Source organism: Clytia hemisphaerica, unplaced genomic scaffold (assembly GCF_902728285.1).
Source record: "Clytia hemisphaerica strain Z4C2 unplaced genomic scaffold, Clytia hemisphaerica genome assembly, whole genome shotgun sequence".
NCBI classification, from domain to species: Eukaryota; Metazoa; Cnidaria; class Hydrozoa; order Leptothecata; family Clytiidae; genus Clytia; species Clytia hemisphaerica.
In genome coordinates, this window is record NW_027103949.1 from 317,233 (window position 1) to 337,236 (window position 20,004).

Genomic DNA, 20,004 nt, shown 5'->3' on the forward strand with positions numbered 1-20,004 from the left:
GTATAAACCAAACAAATAATAGAACGGACAGAACGGTGTTTAATATATATTCAGGCTATGTCATGCTTACTGTGTTTGTACCATATAAATATCACCTGAAAATACTGAAAAGGCTAAAAAATTCATGTTAATACACCTTGCAATAAAACAACACAACACCTAGCAAATTATGTCGAATAAATCACGCGACTAGCCATAGAACCTTTACTGGGCCATTGGTTAAGTGTACAAGGCGATTATTTTTTGAAAAAAATATATATTGATATTTAGAAGAAAAACTAATCGTTTCTACAGTATTGCGATGTTATCTGAAAAAATGGATAATTTTTTTCGGACCAGCTACATCCGAACAATAGAGGGGAAATGTCATTGTATCACCTTTATAGAAATTCGGTTACCATTCAATAACTTTCAATAATCTTTAAGCGTTGGCAAGCCTCGCACTCTTCCCAGACCAAAACATTTCATACCTCCAACATAATTCACCTCCTACAGCCTCTTTGTCTCGTAGCTTTGCAGCTTGACTCCGTCTCCTCCTAGATAAGAAACCCAGGCTTCATAAGGGGAGTCATTGTTCATATTATCAACAAGCACCTTCAAATCATTTTCAGGGTAAGAAGGCGGAACCAGGGCAAAAAGACAGCCACCGCCACCCGCCCCAGTCAGTTTGGCGTGTAGATTGTGTGTTTTACATATTGAAACGATGTCTGTTATTGACGAATGGCCAACTCCGATTGAATCCAGTAAACTTTGGTTGATGTCGATTAATTCCTAAACGGATAGTTAAAATATTAAGTTTTTTTCTTTCGAGTATTTCTAGCAGGCTACAAGACAATAACAACGGAACTAAGTACTCTCGGGTACCTAATAGCCGGGGGGGGGGGGGTTGGGATAAGTGGGGGACTTGGAAAAAATCTCAAAACTTAATAAGCAGGGGGGATAGGAATAAAAATGTCCTGGGTGGAAAAATTAAAAAAACAAGTGATACTTTTATGGACCTACCTGGTTATGCATTTAACACATATATAATTGATATCTACGTGAGCGTGACCATTAAACAATCATTCAGAACACAAATAGTGACGATCAATTAAAATTAGTCGTTTGTTTCTTATAAAAAACCGTTTAGAAACCAAAATTTCATGCTCTATAAATATTCTTTCATATTCAAGACTTCGTGAGCAAAAAAAAACATCGATCTCATCAAAATATTGAGTAATTTGGCTAAGAACATTGATGTATGCTTATTAATAGTGATTCTTATAGATAAAGATGCGTTTTTTGAGCTGAAAAATTCGTTTTTTACAAAAATCTGCTTGAGCCATCTTTACCTATTTTCATTCAAAAAAATTAGAAAAAATTAATGATCCAATTTTTCACAAAGTCCAAAAAACCTGTTTTTTAGCCGTTTTTTGGCCCAAATTTGCCTAAAAAATTTTTTTTTCGAAAATCGGGCTCCGTCACATTCGAGGGTTTATAGTTATGCATCTTTGTGCAAAAAATCAGAAAAAACTAATGAGCCAATCTCGAGAAAAGCTGGTAACTAACGAACGGACGAACATACAACGGTTAATTTATAGGACCTCCACCGGGGTAGGTTCTCAAATTCCTAGCGAATTTTGTTTCATTTTGAGACTTCAGCCTCCCCACTTTAACGGTTGTTCCGCCGGGCCTGATAATTATCGACAGTCGAGTTTCTAGCCACCGAATTTATCCCTCATATGAGATTGGTTGAGCCATGCAAAAATACACTCACTTGTGAAGTGAATCACAACACTGAGTGGGAATCGAACTCCGATCACCTGTACGGTATTCATCAATGCTTACAAGACACTACAGCGCACTCTTTAGAGTACCAGAAACAAGCTAGATGCTGAATGGACCTACCTGATGATGAAAGTTAGATAGCAATAAGGAGAAAAATGAAAAAAATCAGTCAGAAAATATAGCGTTTAGCAAAAATGTATAACGCAATAAATTCATCATTGATTGTTGATGGGGGGACAGGGAAGGGTTGTAGGGAAAAAATAAATAGGAAGTTCTGGTCGCAAAAATCAGTTTTATTGACAATTGAATCATGCTTGATGGTGAGCATTGTTATCAATAATGTTTTTGCGTGAAAAACATAGAAATCTAAGGAAAAAGTCCAATGAAAATCTGCAAAAACGGCGATTTTCAACCGGGAAAATTTTTTTCTCAAAAATCGAACTCGGCCATGTTTTGAGCATTGCGAATACGCATCTTTCTGCAAAAAATGTCAAAAAACCGGTTTTTCTGGCATATCTTTTTTGAAAATCGGGCTCCGTCACATTTTAGGTATTGTCATTTTGCATCAGTGTGCAAAATTTCATAAAAAAATATAGAGTACAGCTCGAGAAATTCAAGAAATACTGTCTTTCCGGCGAAAATAGGTTATTCCGGCGATTTTTAAATAGTTCCGGCAATTTTATTGAAAATTGAAACATGTTCGATGGTGGGCATTGCTATTAATAATGTTTTTGAATGAAAGAACAACCAATTATAAGGAAAAAGTCCGATGAAAACCCAGAAAAACGGCGATTAACGGTATCTTTCAGGCATTTTCCGCCGGAAAAAAGTTTTTCTCAAAAATCGGACTCGGACATGTTTTAGGCATTGTTAATACGCTTCTTTGAGCAAAAAATTAGAAAAAACTAATGATAAATCCCCAAAAAAAGTCAAAAAATACAGGAGCCGGAAAATTTTTCGAAAATCGGGCTCCGTCGCAATTTGGGCATTGCCATTTTGCATCTTTGTGCCAAAAATCAGAAAAAACTAATGAGCCAATCTCGAGAAAAGCTGGTAACAGACGGACGAACGGACGAACGAACGAACGAACGGACGGACAAAGGTTAATTTATAGGACCTCCACCGGGGTACCCGGAGGTAGGTCCAATAAAAGTACCAACCTCAATATTTTGGTAGATTTCATCCCTTTCCTTGGCATTATCTGAAAGAGTAAAGTGAGATATTATCAAAATACAATTTATAATCAAACAAACCTTGGGCTTTAGTTTTCAAATTTCTTGAACTCTGGTAATTTTGGTATCTTGTCAATAACTTTATGAATGTAAAATAGATACCCGCCAAGACGTCACTGAACCTGATTTGTCAAGTAAAATATATGAAAATCACATTAAAAAACTTCAACAATTTATCACCTTCAAAATCAATCAGTATTGCAAAGTCCACGTATCAAAAATATATTTGTTTGCACAAAATTCATCTACTTACCACTTGAAAGCTCCATCAAATTGTGTTTGAATTTTTCTGTGACTTGTTCGATCGTATCCATAATATGAGGATAGATCTTCGGATACTGAAAAATAAAGATTGACAAATACAGCTCAAAGAACCTTAAGCAATTGTTTAATGTAAATAATCGATTTGGCATTAAACGAATTTATAAACACATAATCTCATTACAGATAGTCTATTCTACGCACACCACGCTATTCTCTAAAGAGGTGCAGTGAATTTATCGATTCAAAAACCGCCTTCAGCCAAAACAAAATCACGTTGCTTTTTTCCTGAAAGGGGAAGCGGCGGGGTTCTAATGCTTATGTTTACTTGACTTTTTCGCGATTCTTTTGCTCTGAATCGTGCCGCATTTAAAAGCTCATTTAATATTCATCTTGGTTAAAAAGTTATAGGCGATAATTTTTCCCAGGTCGCAAGTCCATCAAGAAATCGAGGCTTTTTGTTCACCGCCTTTTTTTTTCCTGTGTTGGTTAAAAAACTCTGTACTGGGATGGAGCACTTAGGCGAAAATGGGTGCGGGGAGGTGCTGTTGGGCACTATATTACGGTGGCCCATAAGGCTCACGAGACACTCCCAGTGTTCTTATAAAATTTGTGAACTGGAACTGTCTAGGCTCTCTATGGCGCAAAAGGCTCAACAGACACACGTGCATGTTTTAATTCATCCTAGGCTTTTAGGGGCGGTTCAGAACTGGGGGGGGGGGGGGCTTTCCTGTGCCACCCCTTAACTTTTGATCTAGTAGGTCTTTTTGGATGAAATTTGGCACAAAAGATCCTTGTCACATAAGGTAACTTTTGACAAAAAAATTTTTTGATGACGTCACTCATCATGCCCAAAGTGAGAAAAAACCGAAAGTTTCCTTTGTTCTTATAAATAGCTATTGTATTCTAACAAAGGCTTTAAAAAAGTTGCCTGAGTTTAAAATGCTTATTTTATCCTAAATAATCAATAAATTACGGTTTAAACGATATATTTGACATTAAAAATAACTTTGTATTGGAAAAGTGTCAATTTTTGTGACACCTTACTGTAAAAAATGTCATCATGCTCAAGGTGTGAAAATTTTTAGGTGTCAAATTTTATTTTATTTTGAAGGCAAATAAAAGTTAGAAATTTACAGAAAATTTTATGGCAAAAGCTTTCATCAGGAGTTATTACCAATAATTTGACCTCCGAACAGAAACAGCCCCCCCCCCTAGGCCGAATAGGGTTAAACTTTTAAACTTTCGGCGGCGAAATGAAAAATTTCAACTTTTGATTTTTAAAAGGAGAAAAATTTCAATTTTTGGTTAAAAATAGAACTTTCACCTTTATAAATTGCACTTCTCCTTCTCATCAAAAAGAAAGGAGAAATCTTGAACAATAAAATAAAATCGCTTTCAGAGCCATCGTACTACAATTGAATAAAAAATTACTTTCAAAAATGTTGAAAATCGAAAGAATGTCGACTTTTTTATCGTCTTACGATCGAGACGTCCCAGCCGGTTCACAGCACTGTTCAGGATTATCTACTGTGAAACGATTTAGGTATCCCATACTTTAAACCTATACTCATTTTTGCTCTCGAGTCAGTCATGTTGTCTTTTAGTGTATTTAGCAATTTATCGACCGCCAGAGGCGGTTTCTTTCATACTGGTACGCTAATCTCGTTTTGCCTTGGCTCATTACTTTTCGTTTTTTTAACTAGATTACCCAGGTGTTTCACTTTTTTTTCCCCTGAATGCCTTTTATTCGGAATTGAATAGTCGAGACATGAAAAATGACTATATTGTAATCTGTTTTCAATGAATAATCTAAAATGTACTGGAGATGACATGTAGGCGTTAATAATGTGCGCACGCTCTTTCGCGAGCCTGATGCGTGATGGAAGGCGGTCGTTTCAGTGTGGTTTACATCCACACTGTGATCTAGTATTTTTTATTTTGTAATTTCGTTTTCATTTTTTAGTCTGGATGGAAGAAAGAAAGTCTAGTAAATATTAAATAAATTAATTTTAAAAAGCTGACATGATTGGTGATTCTAATATTTAAAAACTGTACAACTATACTACGACAGGTCGAGCTTGGCATTTTTACAAAAATTAATTTCATTGGTGGATATTTATATAGTCTAAAAGCTAGAGTTCCAAGAAGCTAGTTTTACTATAAATGCCATATAACGGCTTCAGATTAAATCAGCTCTATTTTATGGTATAAACATACTAACATTTGAAATCAATATTAACTATTTGGTCTGCAATATGTGTTGGAACTCCTGTTAGAATATAAAACCTAAGAAAATCCAGGGGTATCGATCTATTCATTCTGCAGGCTATATTCTTATCATCGACGAAGTTTTTTCCGAGAAGTAGCCGTAAATTAAAAAACAAAGACCCCCGGTTCAATTAGGACATCCTAAAAGTATAAATCATTGAGAAAGAAGTTTAGTAAGATACACTTTCGATCGAAACGAAATTCGTCAGACATAAGCGAAGAATTCCTTTACGAGGAGAATGGAGATTTTTGTCTTGATATTCTATCTCCAATACTTGGTTTGTATTGGTGCAACGTCAAGTGCGTCTTCCAAGAGCGTGGGTAATTTGTTGGATCATTCTCTGGCAAATCTCAAACAAAGCGTAGAAGCTCTAAAGCAATCCAATCGAAAGCTGACAGCTGATTACCAAACACTTAAAAATCAAGTTGCGTTCTTGAAAAAACTTCACCCTAAGTGTGGTCCCTGCAGATCTTTTGGTGATAACAAATACTGTGATTGCACTGAAATTCAACCCAGACAGAATTGCTTGGAGTTTTACCAGGCTGGCTATAAAATCAGTGGAATTTATCGACTGCACGGATCTCGTTTCGGTGTACTGAATGTTTTTTGCGATCAGACCACGGACAACGGCGGCTGGATAACGTTTTTGAGAAGGACTGACGGCTCTGTTGACTTTACTCGCAACTGGAATGACTATAAACTTGGTTTTGGAAAGTTAACCGGTGAATTTTGGTTTGGGAATGAGAATGTTCATGACTTGACAAAGCCGGAAGTTGCACCAAAGAAATCCGAACTTTTGATTAACATGATCATGGTTGGACAAACAAAAATGGTTTATGCAAAATATGATATTTTTGAAGTCGGTGATGAAGCAAGCAAATATGTGTTGACAATCACTGGAGCTTCTGGAAATGTTACCACAAATCGATTTGATTATCACAATGGAAAGAAGTTTTCGACTCTGGACGCTGATAACGACAGATGGACTCCTAATTCATCTTCAGAAGATGGAAGTTGTGCAAAAGCATACGGCAAAGGTTGGTGGTATGGGCATTGTTATTATACTCTCCTGACTGGCGAATACAAATTCACTAAAGGCAAAACGATAGATGGAGAAATCACTTGGGATGACCAGCAAATTGACATGGATCCCGTCTTCGTAGAGATGAAGTTTCGAAGAAAGTTATAAATCAAGGTAAATGAAAGGTAATGAATATGTTTTTCTTTCTACATAGCCATGTTTACATGTTTCTAGCTGTACAAGAAATCGTTTTCTTTTTTCATCTTGATCGATAACTGAAAGTGAACCGACAAGAAGACGATGATTATCTCCCTGTAGACTTTATTCATTACCATTAAACCATGTACTAATGGACAAGCTGGTAGTTGGTATTTTCAAATTAAGGGGTCAAAATAAAAATTGTAAATCAAGGGCGAACAAAAAAACAAAGGGAAATTGAGAGTGTAAAAAGGGTGTTGGAAATTGCATCAAAATCATTATTTTCTTTCAAAATGTAGCCGATTATACAAGCCCGTTATGGTAATAAGTTTTGAGACCTCCGTAGGTAGATATAAGGATCAGTACAATTCATAAATTGATATTTTCCACAATTCTCTTATAGGTTTCATGAATCCAATTTGTTCATCTCAACGGAATCAGTGAAGAACAAGAAATGATTGGTAAATTGTTTTGTAATATCTTAAAATTGTAATTTCAAAACATTTTAAATTCTACTTTTCATTTACATGAACCTTAATTCAAACTTTAAAAAACAGTCTAGTTGAATTTCTTTCCCCTCCCTTCCCCTTGAAAAAATTAAGTACTCTTAAAGACCTAATAACTGAGACGTGCTGGGATAAATAGCTTAAAACAATTTAGACGAAAATGGGCTATTTAGGGCAAAATAATTAGAAACTCTTCTTTTACTTGAGAAACATGAAAGAACACTATGCATAACGAAGCTTCAACTGTTCCTGTTCCTGACCATAGTGAGAAGCTCGATTTTTGTAGTATTTAAAGAAAGCCTTTGTTTCGCATTTTGAACAAAATGCCTAAACATGAATATATAAAAGACCGGACGTCAATGTTTTTTTTGTATTTTTGTAAAAAGCTATGATAGCCTCGTTACCATCACGTTATAAAAATGTTCTTAACATGTTCTTATTTTCACCATTTATGAGAATCTTTCAAATTATGTTGATCTTATAACACAGGCTTTCAGCTTTGACAAGCCATTTTTTTCAAGCAAAAGAAAAATTTACTTTAGGCGTACAAACTTTTGCGAGCAGAAAATTTCGCGAGGTCAAAAAATCGCGAAATCTACGACATTTACTTTCGCGAATAAGACGAAAAAAATTTTTCGCGAGCATAAACTTTCGCAAATTAGGTATATTTTAAGTAGACTAGTAAACTAGTCGTTGAAAACAGACCCATATACAAAAAAATCAAGCTCCAAATAAAAAGAATCGAAGAGGTGAGGTTGCGTGTCTTTTCTGAATTTCAACGACTAGAAGCTTCTTCCCTCAAAAAACGTTGTTTAATTTTACAACCTTTTTTAGGTTTTTGAGACTCCATCCAACTTTTTTGACTAAATGATATTTCATAGTAACATTAAACATGGGAACATATAAATAAATGAGCATTTCCAAAAATGCAATAAACAGAAAGAAAAATAAATGCAATCCCGCGTATGTCTCTCCTTACGATTTTAGGTGAAGAAAAAAAGGCGTTGGAAGAAGCTTCTAGTCGGTTATTTTCCTTTTCTCTCACGCGCGCTGAATATTTAATTAGTGTTTACATTATTTGATTGACAGTTTTATTATAAGGTTATAAGTAATAACCGACTAGTTTACTAGTCTACCGCTTACCCAGTCCCCCAAAAGTCAACGCGGTCATATTTTTATACTAGAGAAATATAAAATATCGCAAATATCTCGATGCTCTCGACCAATCAAAACGCTGAGATTTTCTGGGTCGGCAATAACAGTGGATACCCCTTAAAACCTACAAAAACATAGCGATACCCTCAATCTGAAAATTTAGGGCTGAAACTTTATTGGGTTGAAAGTACGCTGTTTATGGTTTTCTTCCCTGGCGGTGATGTTTTGTAGAAACCAGTTTTCAGTTTGTCACGAGTAAGTGAAAAATGGCCTTTTTTTTAGCTATTTACCTCTTAAAAACTACAAAATATTTTCCTCGAAAAACTTTTTATAAAATAGTCCTTTTGGTCTCAAATTTTGAGCAGTGATTCGCTGCAAAGTTACTAATATTTCTAATTAGATTATTGATACCAGTGCCGTAGGAAGCATTTTCTTATTGGGGGGGGGGGCACCTACGCTCCGCTGCGCTCCGCTCGGTGGCAACTATAACACCTTAAAACGCACAAACATTGACCCCTTGCTCACAACTTACTGGAACTGTGAAATTGCAATTCAGGTGCTGAACCGTGATTCAATTGATCAAATACTAGAAAAAAAAGTTACAGCACTGTGAACTAGGTCGCTTTTGCTGTTTTTGATCATTTTTGGCCGTTTTAGTCCTACTTCAAAGGGATGTAACTTTTTATCCAAGAAAGATACCAAAAATCTGAACAATTTGGTATCATATTTGGAATCAGCAAGGTTTAAATTTTATAAATAGCCTATGTCACAATTTTTGAACCAGTAGAAAAAAATCTTCCTCTTTATTTTAATATTTTTTTCTTCATTTTTCAATTTTTCAAAAATATATTATCTTTTAGATTATCATCCTTGGAAATATCTTTCCAACTGTGTATAGCTTTCTAACATAGCATGAATGGTTGCTGAGAAAGGGTAAAAAAATGTCAATAGACTTTTTAGGCAGACCTTAGTACTTTCGGTTTTTCTGGACAATTTTGATCTCAATTAGTATATTTTGAACGTTTTAAGTCCCAACTACAATAGAAGGTTACATTTCACAGATTTAGAAGATAGGTGAAAGCTTTCTGCTACTTTATTAGTTTCATTACGCCAGTCCTTACGGAATGTGTTGGGGTCTGCAGCGGAAAAGGGCCAGCGTTAGATAGGTTAGTTTAAAATTGGCCATTTTTTTCAATTTAAACCTAGTAGTGGTATTGATTTCTGAACGATTTTACTCCGAAGAACACTTCCAATGAAATGGCCTTTGGTTGAGCAACCTCGACTTGTTTGACAATAAATAAAAAGTAAAGAGGTAATTTTATCCAAATATTTCAAAAGCTGAATCTAATAATATTGACGCAAAAAGACTATATTTGATTGGATTTTCTTACAACACATCTATCAATATTTGCGTGATGCTCCAGGAAAAAGAAATTGTTTTTATCCAAACGCGTGCTTAGAAAAACAACTTGCTTTTGCTTATTAAAATGTATGTACAATATTTGAAATTGCTGCAATGAAAGAAGAGACCTGATCAAAGTGAAAGTCAAACAAAGTTCTTGTCTCTGTTCAACAAATAAAAGTGGAGAGGACGAGACAGTTTGATCAGACAAAGACGAAAGGACGATAAAAGTCATAAAAGACGGAGAAGCACCAACAAATTATGGTCAAAGGATTTTAAAAATAAAGTAAGAAGAGGAAAAAGACTATACAAAAGATTTGGGAAAAGCTTCACTAATAATGAAGATTCTTGTCTTGACATTCTATCTCCAATACTTGGTTGGTATTGGTGCAACCTCAAGTGCATCTTCCAAGAGCGTTGGTAATTTGTTGGATCAATCTCTGGCAAATCTCAAACAAAGTGTAGAAGCTCTAAGGCAATCCAACCAAAAGCTGACAGCTGATTACCAAACACTGAAAAATCAAGTTACATTCTTGAGAGGTCTTCATGGAAAATGTGCTCCCTGCAAATCTGTCAAAGACAGTAAATATTGTGACTGCACTGAAATTCAACCCAGACAGGATTGCTTGGAGTTTTACCAGGCTGGCTATAAAATCAATGGAATTTATCGACTGCACGGACATCGTTTCAGTGTACTGAATACTTATTGCGATCAGACCACGGACAACGGCGGCTGGACAACGTTTCTTAGAAGGACTAACGGCTCTGTTAACTTTACTCGCAACTGGAATGACTATAAACTTGGTTTTGGAAAGTTAACTGGTGAATTTTGGTTTGGGAATGAGAATGTCCATGACTTGACAAAGCCAGAAGTTGCACCAAAGAAATCCGAACTTTTGATTAACATGATCATGGTTGGACAAACAAAAATGGTTTATGCAAAATACGATATTTTTGAAGTCGGTGATGAAGCAAGCAAATATATGTTGACAATCTCTGGAGCTTCTGGAAATGTTTCAAAACCAAATACTTTTGGCAACAAGCACAATGGAATGAAGTTTTCAACATTCGATTCTGATAATGACACAATGCCTCCCGATTCATCCGCACACGGTGGGAGTTGTGCAAAAGCATACGGCTCAGGTTGGTGGTATAATTATTGCTATGACACTCTCCTGACTGGCAAATACAATTTCACTAAAGGCAGCACGTTATATGCAGAAATCACTTGGGATGATGGCCAAATTGACATGGACCCCATCTTCGTAGAGATGAAGTTTCGAAGAAAAACATAAATGAAGATAAAAAATGAAAGGTAATGAATATGTTTTTGTTTCGGCATAGCCATGTTTTCTTTTTTCATTTTAATCGACAACTGAAAGTGAACCGACAATGGTTATCTCCCTGTGTACTTTATTCATTATTAAACCAAATGGACTAAGTTCGTAGGTGGTATTTTCAAATTAAGGGGTGAAAATAAAAATTGTAAATCAAGGTCGAACAAGAAAACAAAGGAAAAAGGGTGCAAAGCCTGGGAATCATATCAAAATCATTGTTTTCTTTCAAAATGGGGCCAATAATACAAGACCGTTATGGTAATAATTTTTGAGACCTCCGTAGGTAGATATAAGGATCAGTACAATTCATAAATTGATATTTTCCACAATTCTCTTATAGGTTTCATGAATCCAATTTGTTCATCTCAACGAACCAGTGAAGAACAAGAAATGATTGGTCGATGTCAAAGGATAAATTGTTTTGTAATATAATAAAATTGTAATTTCAAAACATTTCAATTCTACTTTTCATTTATATACATGAACCTTAATTCAAACTTTAAAAAACAATCCGGAAATTTTGACTATTGACTATTTGCGCCCGATCCCCCCCCCCCTTTATTTAGTCTAGTTGAACTGCTTTCGTTCCCCTTAACTCCTTTCTAACAAATTGAGAACTGTTGTAGTAGGGGTCATTTAAGTTTAGGACAAAATTTGACGTGTCAATCTAGCCTTGTTAACTAAGCCCGTATTCACACACGGCAATGACAATATAGCGTTTTCAGCGCTTTAAAGATTTTTTCGTATTTCCGGTTTTAAAGTTTGCCTTGGAATATCAGTTATTCAGTCAAAACTTAACATCAGATTTATCCTAGTGACTGAATCAAACTAGCTTAGCTTTCCAGGCTAATGTCAATCGTATTCTAATAAACTTTTCGCTCAGAACTTCATTCATTGAATGGTATAAAAAGGTCAACTTTGTGTCTATTCTTGAGGTTAGGAGTTTTGCCTGTAACCTGTAACGTAAGTTTTTTGCCCATAAAACTTTTGCCAGGCCTAATGCACGGGCCCCCTTTCAAAAAGTCTCAAAATAGTGCTGTCTACTCTCGAACCAATGACATGTTGTTGCGCCCCACCAAAGATGTTACCGATTCTAATGGCTATAAGGTGCCCAATAAACCGATAGGAATGGAATAAAGGGGAATACCCCTAAAAAAAGGCAATATAGACTAAATTCGGGCTATTTCAAAAGTTAAGTTTTGGAGCTTTTTTTGTCCGAAATTTCGGCTATTTGATTCCAATTCAAAAATTCCAACGACCGATTGTTGCCAAATTTCATGGCGTTCTAAATCTATTTACATTAAGATTTAGAACGCCATGCCAAATTCGGTATTTCCAGACGAAAACAGCCTAAGTTTCCGTCTACGAGAGTGGCAAAAAAAAGTAAATTCCGCTACTCTGCCAATCCACCCCCCTGAAGTGGTGTAAATAATTTTTGGTCACAACCCTCCGTCCGTTCGGCATTTTAGACACCTGGTAATTTAGCATCAACGGTGTGTGGGAAAACGAGTGAAGGTCACGTGTTATATCAACATTCAACAGACTGGTGTGGCCAGGAGGTCAGCATTAAATACCAAACAATTATGAGGACTAAAAGGGTTTTCAGTAATTTTTTGTATACACCCAAACCCATATTCTTCCATATCGTACTTCTTTTAACTATAAATACTCTAAGGGTGTCTAATTGAGTCAAAAGAAAAATTATTATATGGCAATGATTTTTCTTAACCCCTCCCCCGGACAACGGGTTTCACCATCGGACAAGCAGTCAACAGTTACCGACAATTTGATCATTCTTCAGTTCATACATTGTTTTAAATGTCTACATTCGAGTGATATTCTTTTTGAATGCAGTTCGATTTTTGTAGTTGGTGTTATCTTAGCGACCCAAAATTCTTAACGCCGAGATTTCGCACTGGGTCGAAAAGGGACACTGTTAAATAGGAACCTTCTCTTCCAAACACTCGAATACGAAAAAGAGACTGGGCGCCACTAATATAATTTTGGGGAGAAAGTAGTCCCAGAAAACGAAAAAATATTTTTTCTTTAAATCTGACACTTTTTTTTGATCCTCAAGCTGCCCCGAAATTTTTCACACGGACAAGCAGACAGATAGATAGCCAGAATGAAGAAAGATCTTTGTGTTCTGATTTATATTACGAAATTTTTAAAACATTCTCAGTCATAACTAGCCAATAGCCAAGCCATGATGCGCCCGTTGATGTGAGTTTCCAGGCGACGATCGACCTTTACCCTTTCTAAACCAGGAAAAAAATCCTGTTGAAAGTAAAAATGTAGAAGGGGGAGGAATTGACTTTTATCGCGGAAGGGCGATAGTTATCTGATATTTAGACCAATGGCGTGTCAGCCAGCCGAAGGTCAAATCTAGCTGTAGGTAGGAAATGTTATCTAAGTCACGTGACATTATAATAGAATTTTAACGCAAATACAGTATAGGCTAAAATCAGGCTGTTTAGAGGAAAATAAAGGACTTCTACTTTGAAAGCAGAAAATTTTCTTAAGAATTAATAATTGGGAGACTCCTTATCACAGGTTTTACCCTATTATAGAGATTTGTCAGTTTGCATTGCAATCAGTTGTTACGGATTTCAACTTTCGGTGTGAGTCGGTGGCTCAATGTATAAAGCGCTGGCGTCCGATTCCGAAAATCTACCTTTAGTGGTGGTTCAAATCCCACTCGGGGCTATGATTTTTTTTCTCTCTTCTCTTTTATCACCCAAAAAAAATAATGGTTATAACGTTTTTAAAGTTTACAATTACTACAGAAAAACAGAAAAAGAATCTAAGAAAATTAATATGATTGGTCGATATATGATTGACGTTGATTGACAGGTATCAAAACTTAGTCAGAGGATGCTTGTTTGTCAATCGAGGCATTTCCTAGCAATGCCTCGTAAAACAATCGAGACGAATTGCTTCGTAAAACAATCGAGACGAAAGCTTGACTCACCTCTTCGAGATATTCACGCAAAAAAGCTATTTGATGAAATTGAACAATTGAGGCAAGATTTCCGAGAACGAATTTTTCTGAGATTTTCCTTAGGTACTACTCATTAAGGCGCCTTTGACGGGCGCAAAAAGACAAAAATACAAAAAAAGCTAAGCCATCCATTGGTTTATACAGTCTGAAAAAAATGTTGAGCAGGATTGTCAAATATATCTTAAGACATAACAACCAAACCTTTATTCGATCGAACCATTGATGAAAACATTTTTAACAAATTTCCTCAGTCCAGCATTTAAAAAGCAATGAGCGATTGACTTGAATTGAAATACGAGAAAGGAGAATAATGTCAAAATGGTCAATGCTTTATAATGACGGTCAATGAATGAGGGTGCACAAAGCATTAGAATCCCTTTCACCAATAAGAAGATTGCTGGCTGGATAATGATGCTGGAGCATATTTTGACCGTCATCCAGATCAACCTGTCAGTTTGTTTGTTCATTGCACCGATATTGAGTTTAGAGCCGGCAACAAGATCAATTCGATTACGTTTTCGAATAATTTTGGATGTTTTATACGTCATGAATAAAATGAGAAAGGATGGTATGCAAATTTGGAAAAACAATGTTAGAATTGCTTTGGTTCCAGTCTCACGGTAAAACACTCGTCGTAAAGATGTATCGTTTATGTGATAATCTTGGGCAAAATTTGATAGGCATCTCCCGTCAACCAAAATAGGTCGCTCTTGAAAGAGCACCGAGCTTGCAAAAATTACAATGACTGCAATGCAACAAATCAAAGCCAACGTACGTCGTTTCAAAGGTTTCGCAAACGGATTTGCCAATTGCCGATATCTTACGCAAACCATAATACAAAGAATGCCACTTGAAATAAATGTTAGAGACATCGCAATGATATTAGAGTTTCGGCAAAGAAATTCACCAAGGTACCAATCGAAGTCCTTTTGCTGTAAAAGGTGTGGTATACCATAAAACAAAGTATTGTAGATTGATGCTAGTAAGTCACTTGTAGCGAATGTAATCAGCAAAAAACGACAATTTGGTTTCGTTGATTTATTTTTGAATTTGAAGAAGAAGATAACGAGTGTGTTTCCAACGACTCCGAAAAGACAAATCAAAATGTTGAAAGCTATGAGAGGAGAAATAAATTTGTTCGCCTCCACCATTTTGCTCGTAATGTAAGCTGAATTTTTCGCGTGAGTTGTTACTTTAATTGGAGATTCTTATTTTTGCCAAAAAATCTTTGTATGAGTTCGCATCACTTGAGCTAAACTACTTTATAATTTAGATTCCCTTTTTATAGAAATTTGATGAATAAGGCGGGGGACAGTCACGTACTGGCTGAGCTTTTTCTATTAGAATAAACCATATTGAACACTTGCATTCAGATTGTTTGTCAATTAAAATTCATAAAAGATTGAAAAATCGAATTCAAATAATATCAACTGTCAATAGTAGAAGGAGCCAGTGTAAGCTGACTGCGGTAAAAATATATTACCGCTACGAACGTGCTTATTCCTCATCAAGACTAAATACACTCCCACACAACCCTAACACTTTTCACGAAAATCCGTTACCAGGCTAAATTCTGATACAAGTCATTCCCGCCAGTCATTTTTATGAACTTGGTACCAATTCAGCGTAACACATTTTTCAGTGACCTGATTTCCCTCTTTCGTTTTCTATACTTCTTTTACATTTGTAAAAACATTTCGAATCTTTAAATATATTGAAATTGTAACACTTTGAAAATTTAATTTCTCAAGTTTTCAATTTCAATTTTCAACGAGCGAATTTTAACTTAAAAAGCAAATAATAAGGGGTAAAATTGAGCTCAATTTAAAAATTAAAATCTCAAGTTTATCTACTTTCTCATTCCTGACATTACTCAACCCAGCCGAGATTTTTGGTGAATCACCCGGTATTTTCATTCAAAAGTCCAAACGTTGATATCAAGTTTCATAAGAGAGCGAGAAAGAGCGAATATAATAATCCAGTGGAAGAGAAACGTAGGTTCCGAAACGATTTGGTCTCAAAACAAAATTAATGCGTTTCCGAACTTGGAATTGATACACAAATTCAATCAAACAAATGTCCATTCTCTATAAGTGTGCACTCTTTCTTTTTTGCTACAATGTGGAGTCCAAGTCAGCGTAATAACAGTACACGTAAAATGTAATAAAACCTAACCAAACTTAACCCTAATCGGCTTAAAAATCGAGTAAATTTATACTCTTATTTTTTAGGTGAGAAGAATAGTTACAGTAATAACTACAAATTTCCTTAAAAACTTATTAATATTTTTAAGCGAATTTCGTCAAGTTATCCGATTTTCAGACTGGGCATATTTTTATGATGTTCTTAAACTTTTTCAAAATTTCAGCCTATACATTCTTATAAACTGGGTATAAATAAAAAATAAAACGTGTATTTTCCTTGAGAGTGGTTTCCCCATGATACCGTATGGATAAAGGGAGCAGAAATTAAAAACAAAACAATACGTTGTAGAGATACCTTATCATTTCGTTGTCGGACACCAGTCACCAGAGCTTTCGTACTTCGACTTTTCTTCGTGTTGATCAACACAACTTTCAAATTCAACTCGCTGGAAAAAATACAAAACATGTACACGTTCAGAATCATCATAACATAATTGAAATATTCAAGACTTCTAAGAGAAGTAGTTTCAAGAATCCAAAAGAAGGAGATATAACATACGCCTTGGAAGTTGCTTCAAGAATCTAAAAGGAGGAGGTATACCAATTTTGACCTCTTATTTAGAAAACCTCATAACTCATAACCTCATAAAATATTAGTTTCTAACAATGAAATTTTCTGAAGTGCCCTGAAATAAGTTAAAGTTTACCCATACAAAAAGTCGATAGCACAATTAGAGCGCTCTACGGCAAAATTTGAAATTTATGGAAACTTTTTTTGGATCACCCGGTAACATAGCCTACGATGAAGCTTTATACAAAATCATGATTTTATGGACGGAATCAGACCAACTAAACTTTAGCATAATCCTTCAAATGAAAAATTTAGCTCTTTTCAGTATTAGTGACATTCCAACCACTTCGACATGAGGACTTTTTACCTTCCATATCAGGAATAAAGTTACCTAAAATTTTTCAGCCGCTCGATCTTCTTCGACTTGAAACTAACACATTGCCCTAGAAATGGAAAGTAAAGTCTTTTTATATGTTTTAATCCACGAGAACCCGAACGAGAAATATGCAGACCAGACTTCCATAAACTGACCTTTAAAGAGACTAAATTTGAACTTAAAAAAGACAAATACCAAGGCACCGCCCCCTCCCAGGATAAAAAAGAGAACAATATGGATAAAGTCGATATCTGTTTCAACTCTGAAATCACTTACCATATGTACTTATCGAATTATCGATTCCCGATGGAGTTCCATGCACAATGCGTTCTGATTGGTACGCCCAACCATTGATGACCTCATAATCTTTCTCTGTCCAATCTGATTGGTTGCTAGGTAAAACTCCAGTATAAACCAACATGGCAGACACGGTAGCGACAGCAAACGACGCAGACGAGCCAAGACCAGCACCGATCGGAAGGTCTGATTTGAAAGAAATACACAAACCAATCTTCCTAGAAAGATTATTATAATGTCAAATTGACAGTCGGTGTAACTCGGTGTAAATAAATAACCATTTATTGACAAAAATCAGTATTCTTAATATCATTTCATGGTTTTCACTTGAATGGTTTTTGGAAAAAGAAGCCTTGATCCTTTGATGCAAATTTGTTTTTTGCAAGAGATTCGAAAGTTTCAATTGACGTTAAAAAATCGAAATATAGCCCGAAAACTTTTGACTCCATAAATTCAAAAATGTCGCAAAGTGGAATACTACTACGAAGCCTAGTATGGGAAGGCTAGTAACTTCTTAATTTAGGATATTTTCGATATTCGGAAGTACTTCGCTGTGCAGAAACAGAAAGATTGCTATAGGTAGATAGATAGATAGACAGAGATAGAGTCGATATTTTACGTGGATAACCCAGTAATCTAGGACTTTTAGACAGTCTTTCGATTGTTTTCACGGGGTTCACGGCCAGCCGGCTCGGCTATCTATGAACTTTACGGAACATTGGAAGGAGCGGGGATTCGAACTGCGAATCCCTGGTTTGAGACCCTAACGCCTTTGACCACTTGGCCATCGCTCCATGATGCATACAAACGTACATACAAACCTTGGAGTAGTTTGCGAATGAGCGAGATGCATGTATAAAACCAAAATCAATTTGAGTGCAGCTTTTTTGGTTCCATCTATTTCTGGTGAAAGTAAACGTTCATAAATGTCTTCTTCATTCTCAAAGAGCTGACATGTTTGGACATCTCCAGAACCTTGAGAGAGAAAAAAAAAGTTTGTACAGAGTATTTACTTTACCAAAAGAAGACTTAAAGATCAGGGGCGCTTATACAGAAGTGGTTAACCAGAAATTTTATGTTTGCGTTTTTCCGAACAGCATATCATTGGTGAGTTCTTTGGTTGTAATTGTGATTCGTTTGAGCTTCTAATGAATCTGGACCCATCTCGAATTCATCCCGAAAGAATCAGAAATTGTAGAAACATTACAAACCTTTTTGCAGGCTATCACCATAAGCCTTTTCAAGATCTTCTCCATTGTACGTTTCATCAATTTGTAGATCTGGCACCTTGATTCTGATTTGAGAAGGGTTGTTCATGTTTTCTTTCAAGCAACATTGTGTAGTGGTGCTTAAGCTGAACGCTAAGGCTTCCTGGAAAATTGAAATATTGGATTGAACAAATTTTAGTATTCATTTAAAGGTTTTGTTTATAAATAAGAGTGATATCGTTTGCTTACTCATCAATTTTAATTCGCAAGCTTTTTCATATTGGATTGATACGGATGTGGAGCAAGATTAGTCAGAAAGAGGAAAAGAAAAACATTTGCTTATATCAGCATAATATAACAATATAACAATTTTTCTATATATTTATTTGCATAAATTCATTAGAACTACTTTCGCAAATGATGATGTCCTGATATGAAATATGTGTCTGATATGCAGACACTTAAAACCTTTAATCTTCTGGGAGCCCTGGTTTTTCACTCTAACGTCTTAAAATAGTTCAAAGTAAAAGATGCAGCCTTCCATACTGAATTTCAAGGATTTTAAAGATTTGATTTTTCACAATTGATTAAAATAATCGAAAATCGCAATAACATGGAATGAAGACTAAGTCTATTTGGCTACTACGTCATTATATTCACCTTCGTTTCCAGTGTAAACTCTTCTACTCTTATAAGAATAAGGTCTAAAAGCCTGGATATTGATATGTCTATTGTGTCAGAAAAGCTTTCTCCTAAATTTTTACGGACACAAGATAACAAGAGTAGTGGGGTTACGGCAAAGATGATTCCGGAAAGAAAATCCATAAAAAACCCTACCTTCCCATAGACAACAGCATGTTCGCCACATAGAATGATTTTGCCAGGTGCCGACGTCACAATCTCAACCATGGTTTCACGTACTATATCTAAATGACATTGCTTGAAATCATCCTATCTATTTTGAATATTTTTGTCACTGAAAAAATAATGGAAGATATTTGTACTACCCCTACGAAAATTTGCTAGAGCAGCAGAAAGTGTTGCTTTCCAAAAACAGTTTAGTAATTTATAAAAAAACTAAGTTCTAAGTAAAATCTCATTTTTTTGCTACATGATAAAGGACAATGGAAACTTGATTTCGATGCAAGAAATATCAAAATTTCCAATTGTGAACATCTCATAAAGGAACAGCCACATGTTTGGTTAGAAAGTGTCTTCTGAAAGCATCCTAACCAAGCGACGTTTTCTGCTTGTTT

At 35.6% G+C, this 20,004-nt stretch overlaps 2 protein-coding genes across 2 annotated transcripts; one reads left to right on the top strand and one right to left on the bottom strand.

Moving 5' to 3' along the window:
- Positions 1-34: 34 nt before the first annotated feature.
- On the bottom strand, positions 35-19,730 carry LOC136810045 (mevalonate kinase-like). The gene is made up of 9 exons (XM_067066615.1): positions 19,586-19,730; positions 18,752-18,911; positions 18,362-18,515; positions 17,520-17,758; positions 17,259-17,310; positions 16,652-16,742; positions 3,253-3,337; positions 2,928-2,968; positions 35-771 (listed from the first exon to the last, which is right to left on the bottom strand). The coding sequence occupies exons 1-9, from the start codon at positions 19,655-19,657 to the stop codon at positions 490-492; spliced, it is 1,176 nt and encodes a 391-aa protein (XP_066922716.1). The 5' UTR covers positions 19,658-19,730; the 3' UTR covers positions 35-489.
- On the top strand, positions 10,046-11,662 carry LOC136810046 (fibrinogen-like protein A). The gene is made up of 2 exons (XM_067066616.1): positions 10,046-11,129; positions 11,492-11,662. The coding sequence occupies exon 1, from the start codon at positions 10,153-10,155 to the stop codon at positions 11,107-11,109; it is 957 nt and encodes a 318-aa protein (XP_066922717.1). The 5' UTR covers positions 10,046-10,152; the 3' UTR covers positions 11,110-11,129; positions 11,492-11,662.
- Positions 19,731-20,004: the final 274 nt, after the last annotated feature.

Excerpts from the sequence above, each read along its gene's own strand:
- LOC136810046 (XM_067066616.1), top strand. The coding sequence starts at position 10,153 with ATGAAGATTCTTGTCTTGACATTCTATCTCCAATACTTGGTTGGTATT.
- LOC136810045 (XM_067066615.1), bottom strand. The coding sequence starts at position 19,657 with ATGGTTGAGATTGTGACGTCGGCACCTGGCAAAATCATTCTATGTGGC. Across the intron at positions 18,516-18,751 it reads TGGTGATAGCCTGCAAAAAG|GTTCTGGAGATGTCCAAACA; the intron begins GTTTGTAATGTT and ends TTCTCTCTCAAG. Across the intron at positions 16,743-17,258 it reads GAGCGGCTGAAAAATTTTAG|CGAGTTGAATTTGAAAGTTG; the intron begins GTAACTTTATTC and ends TATTTTTTCCAG.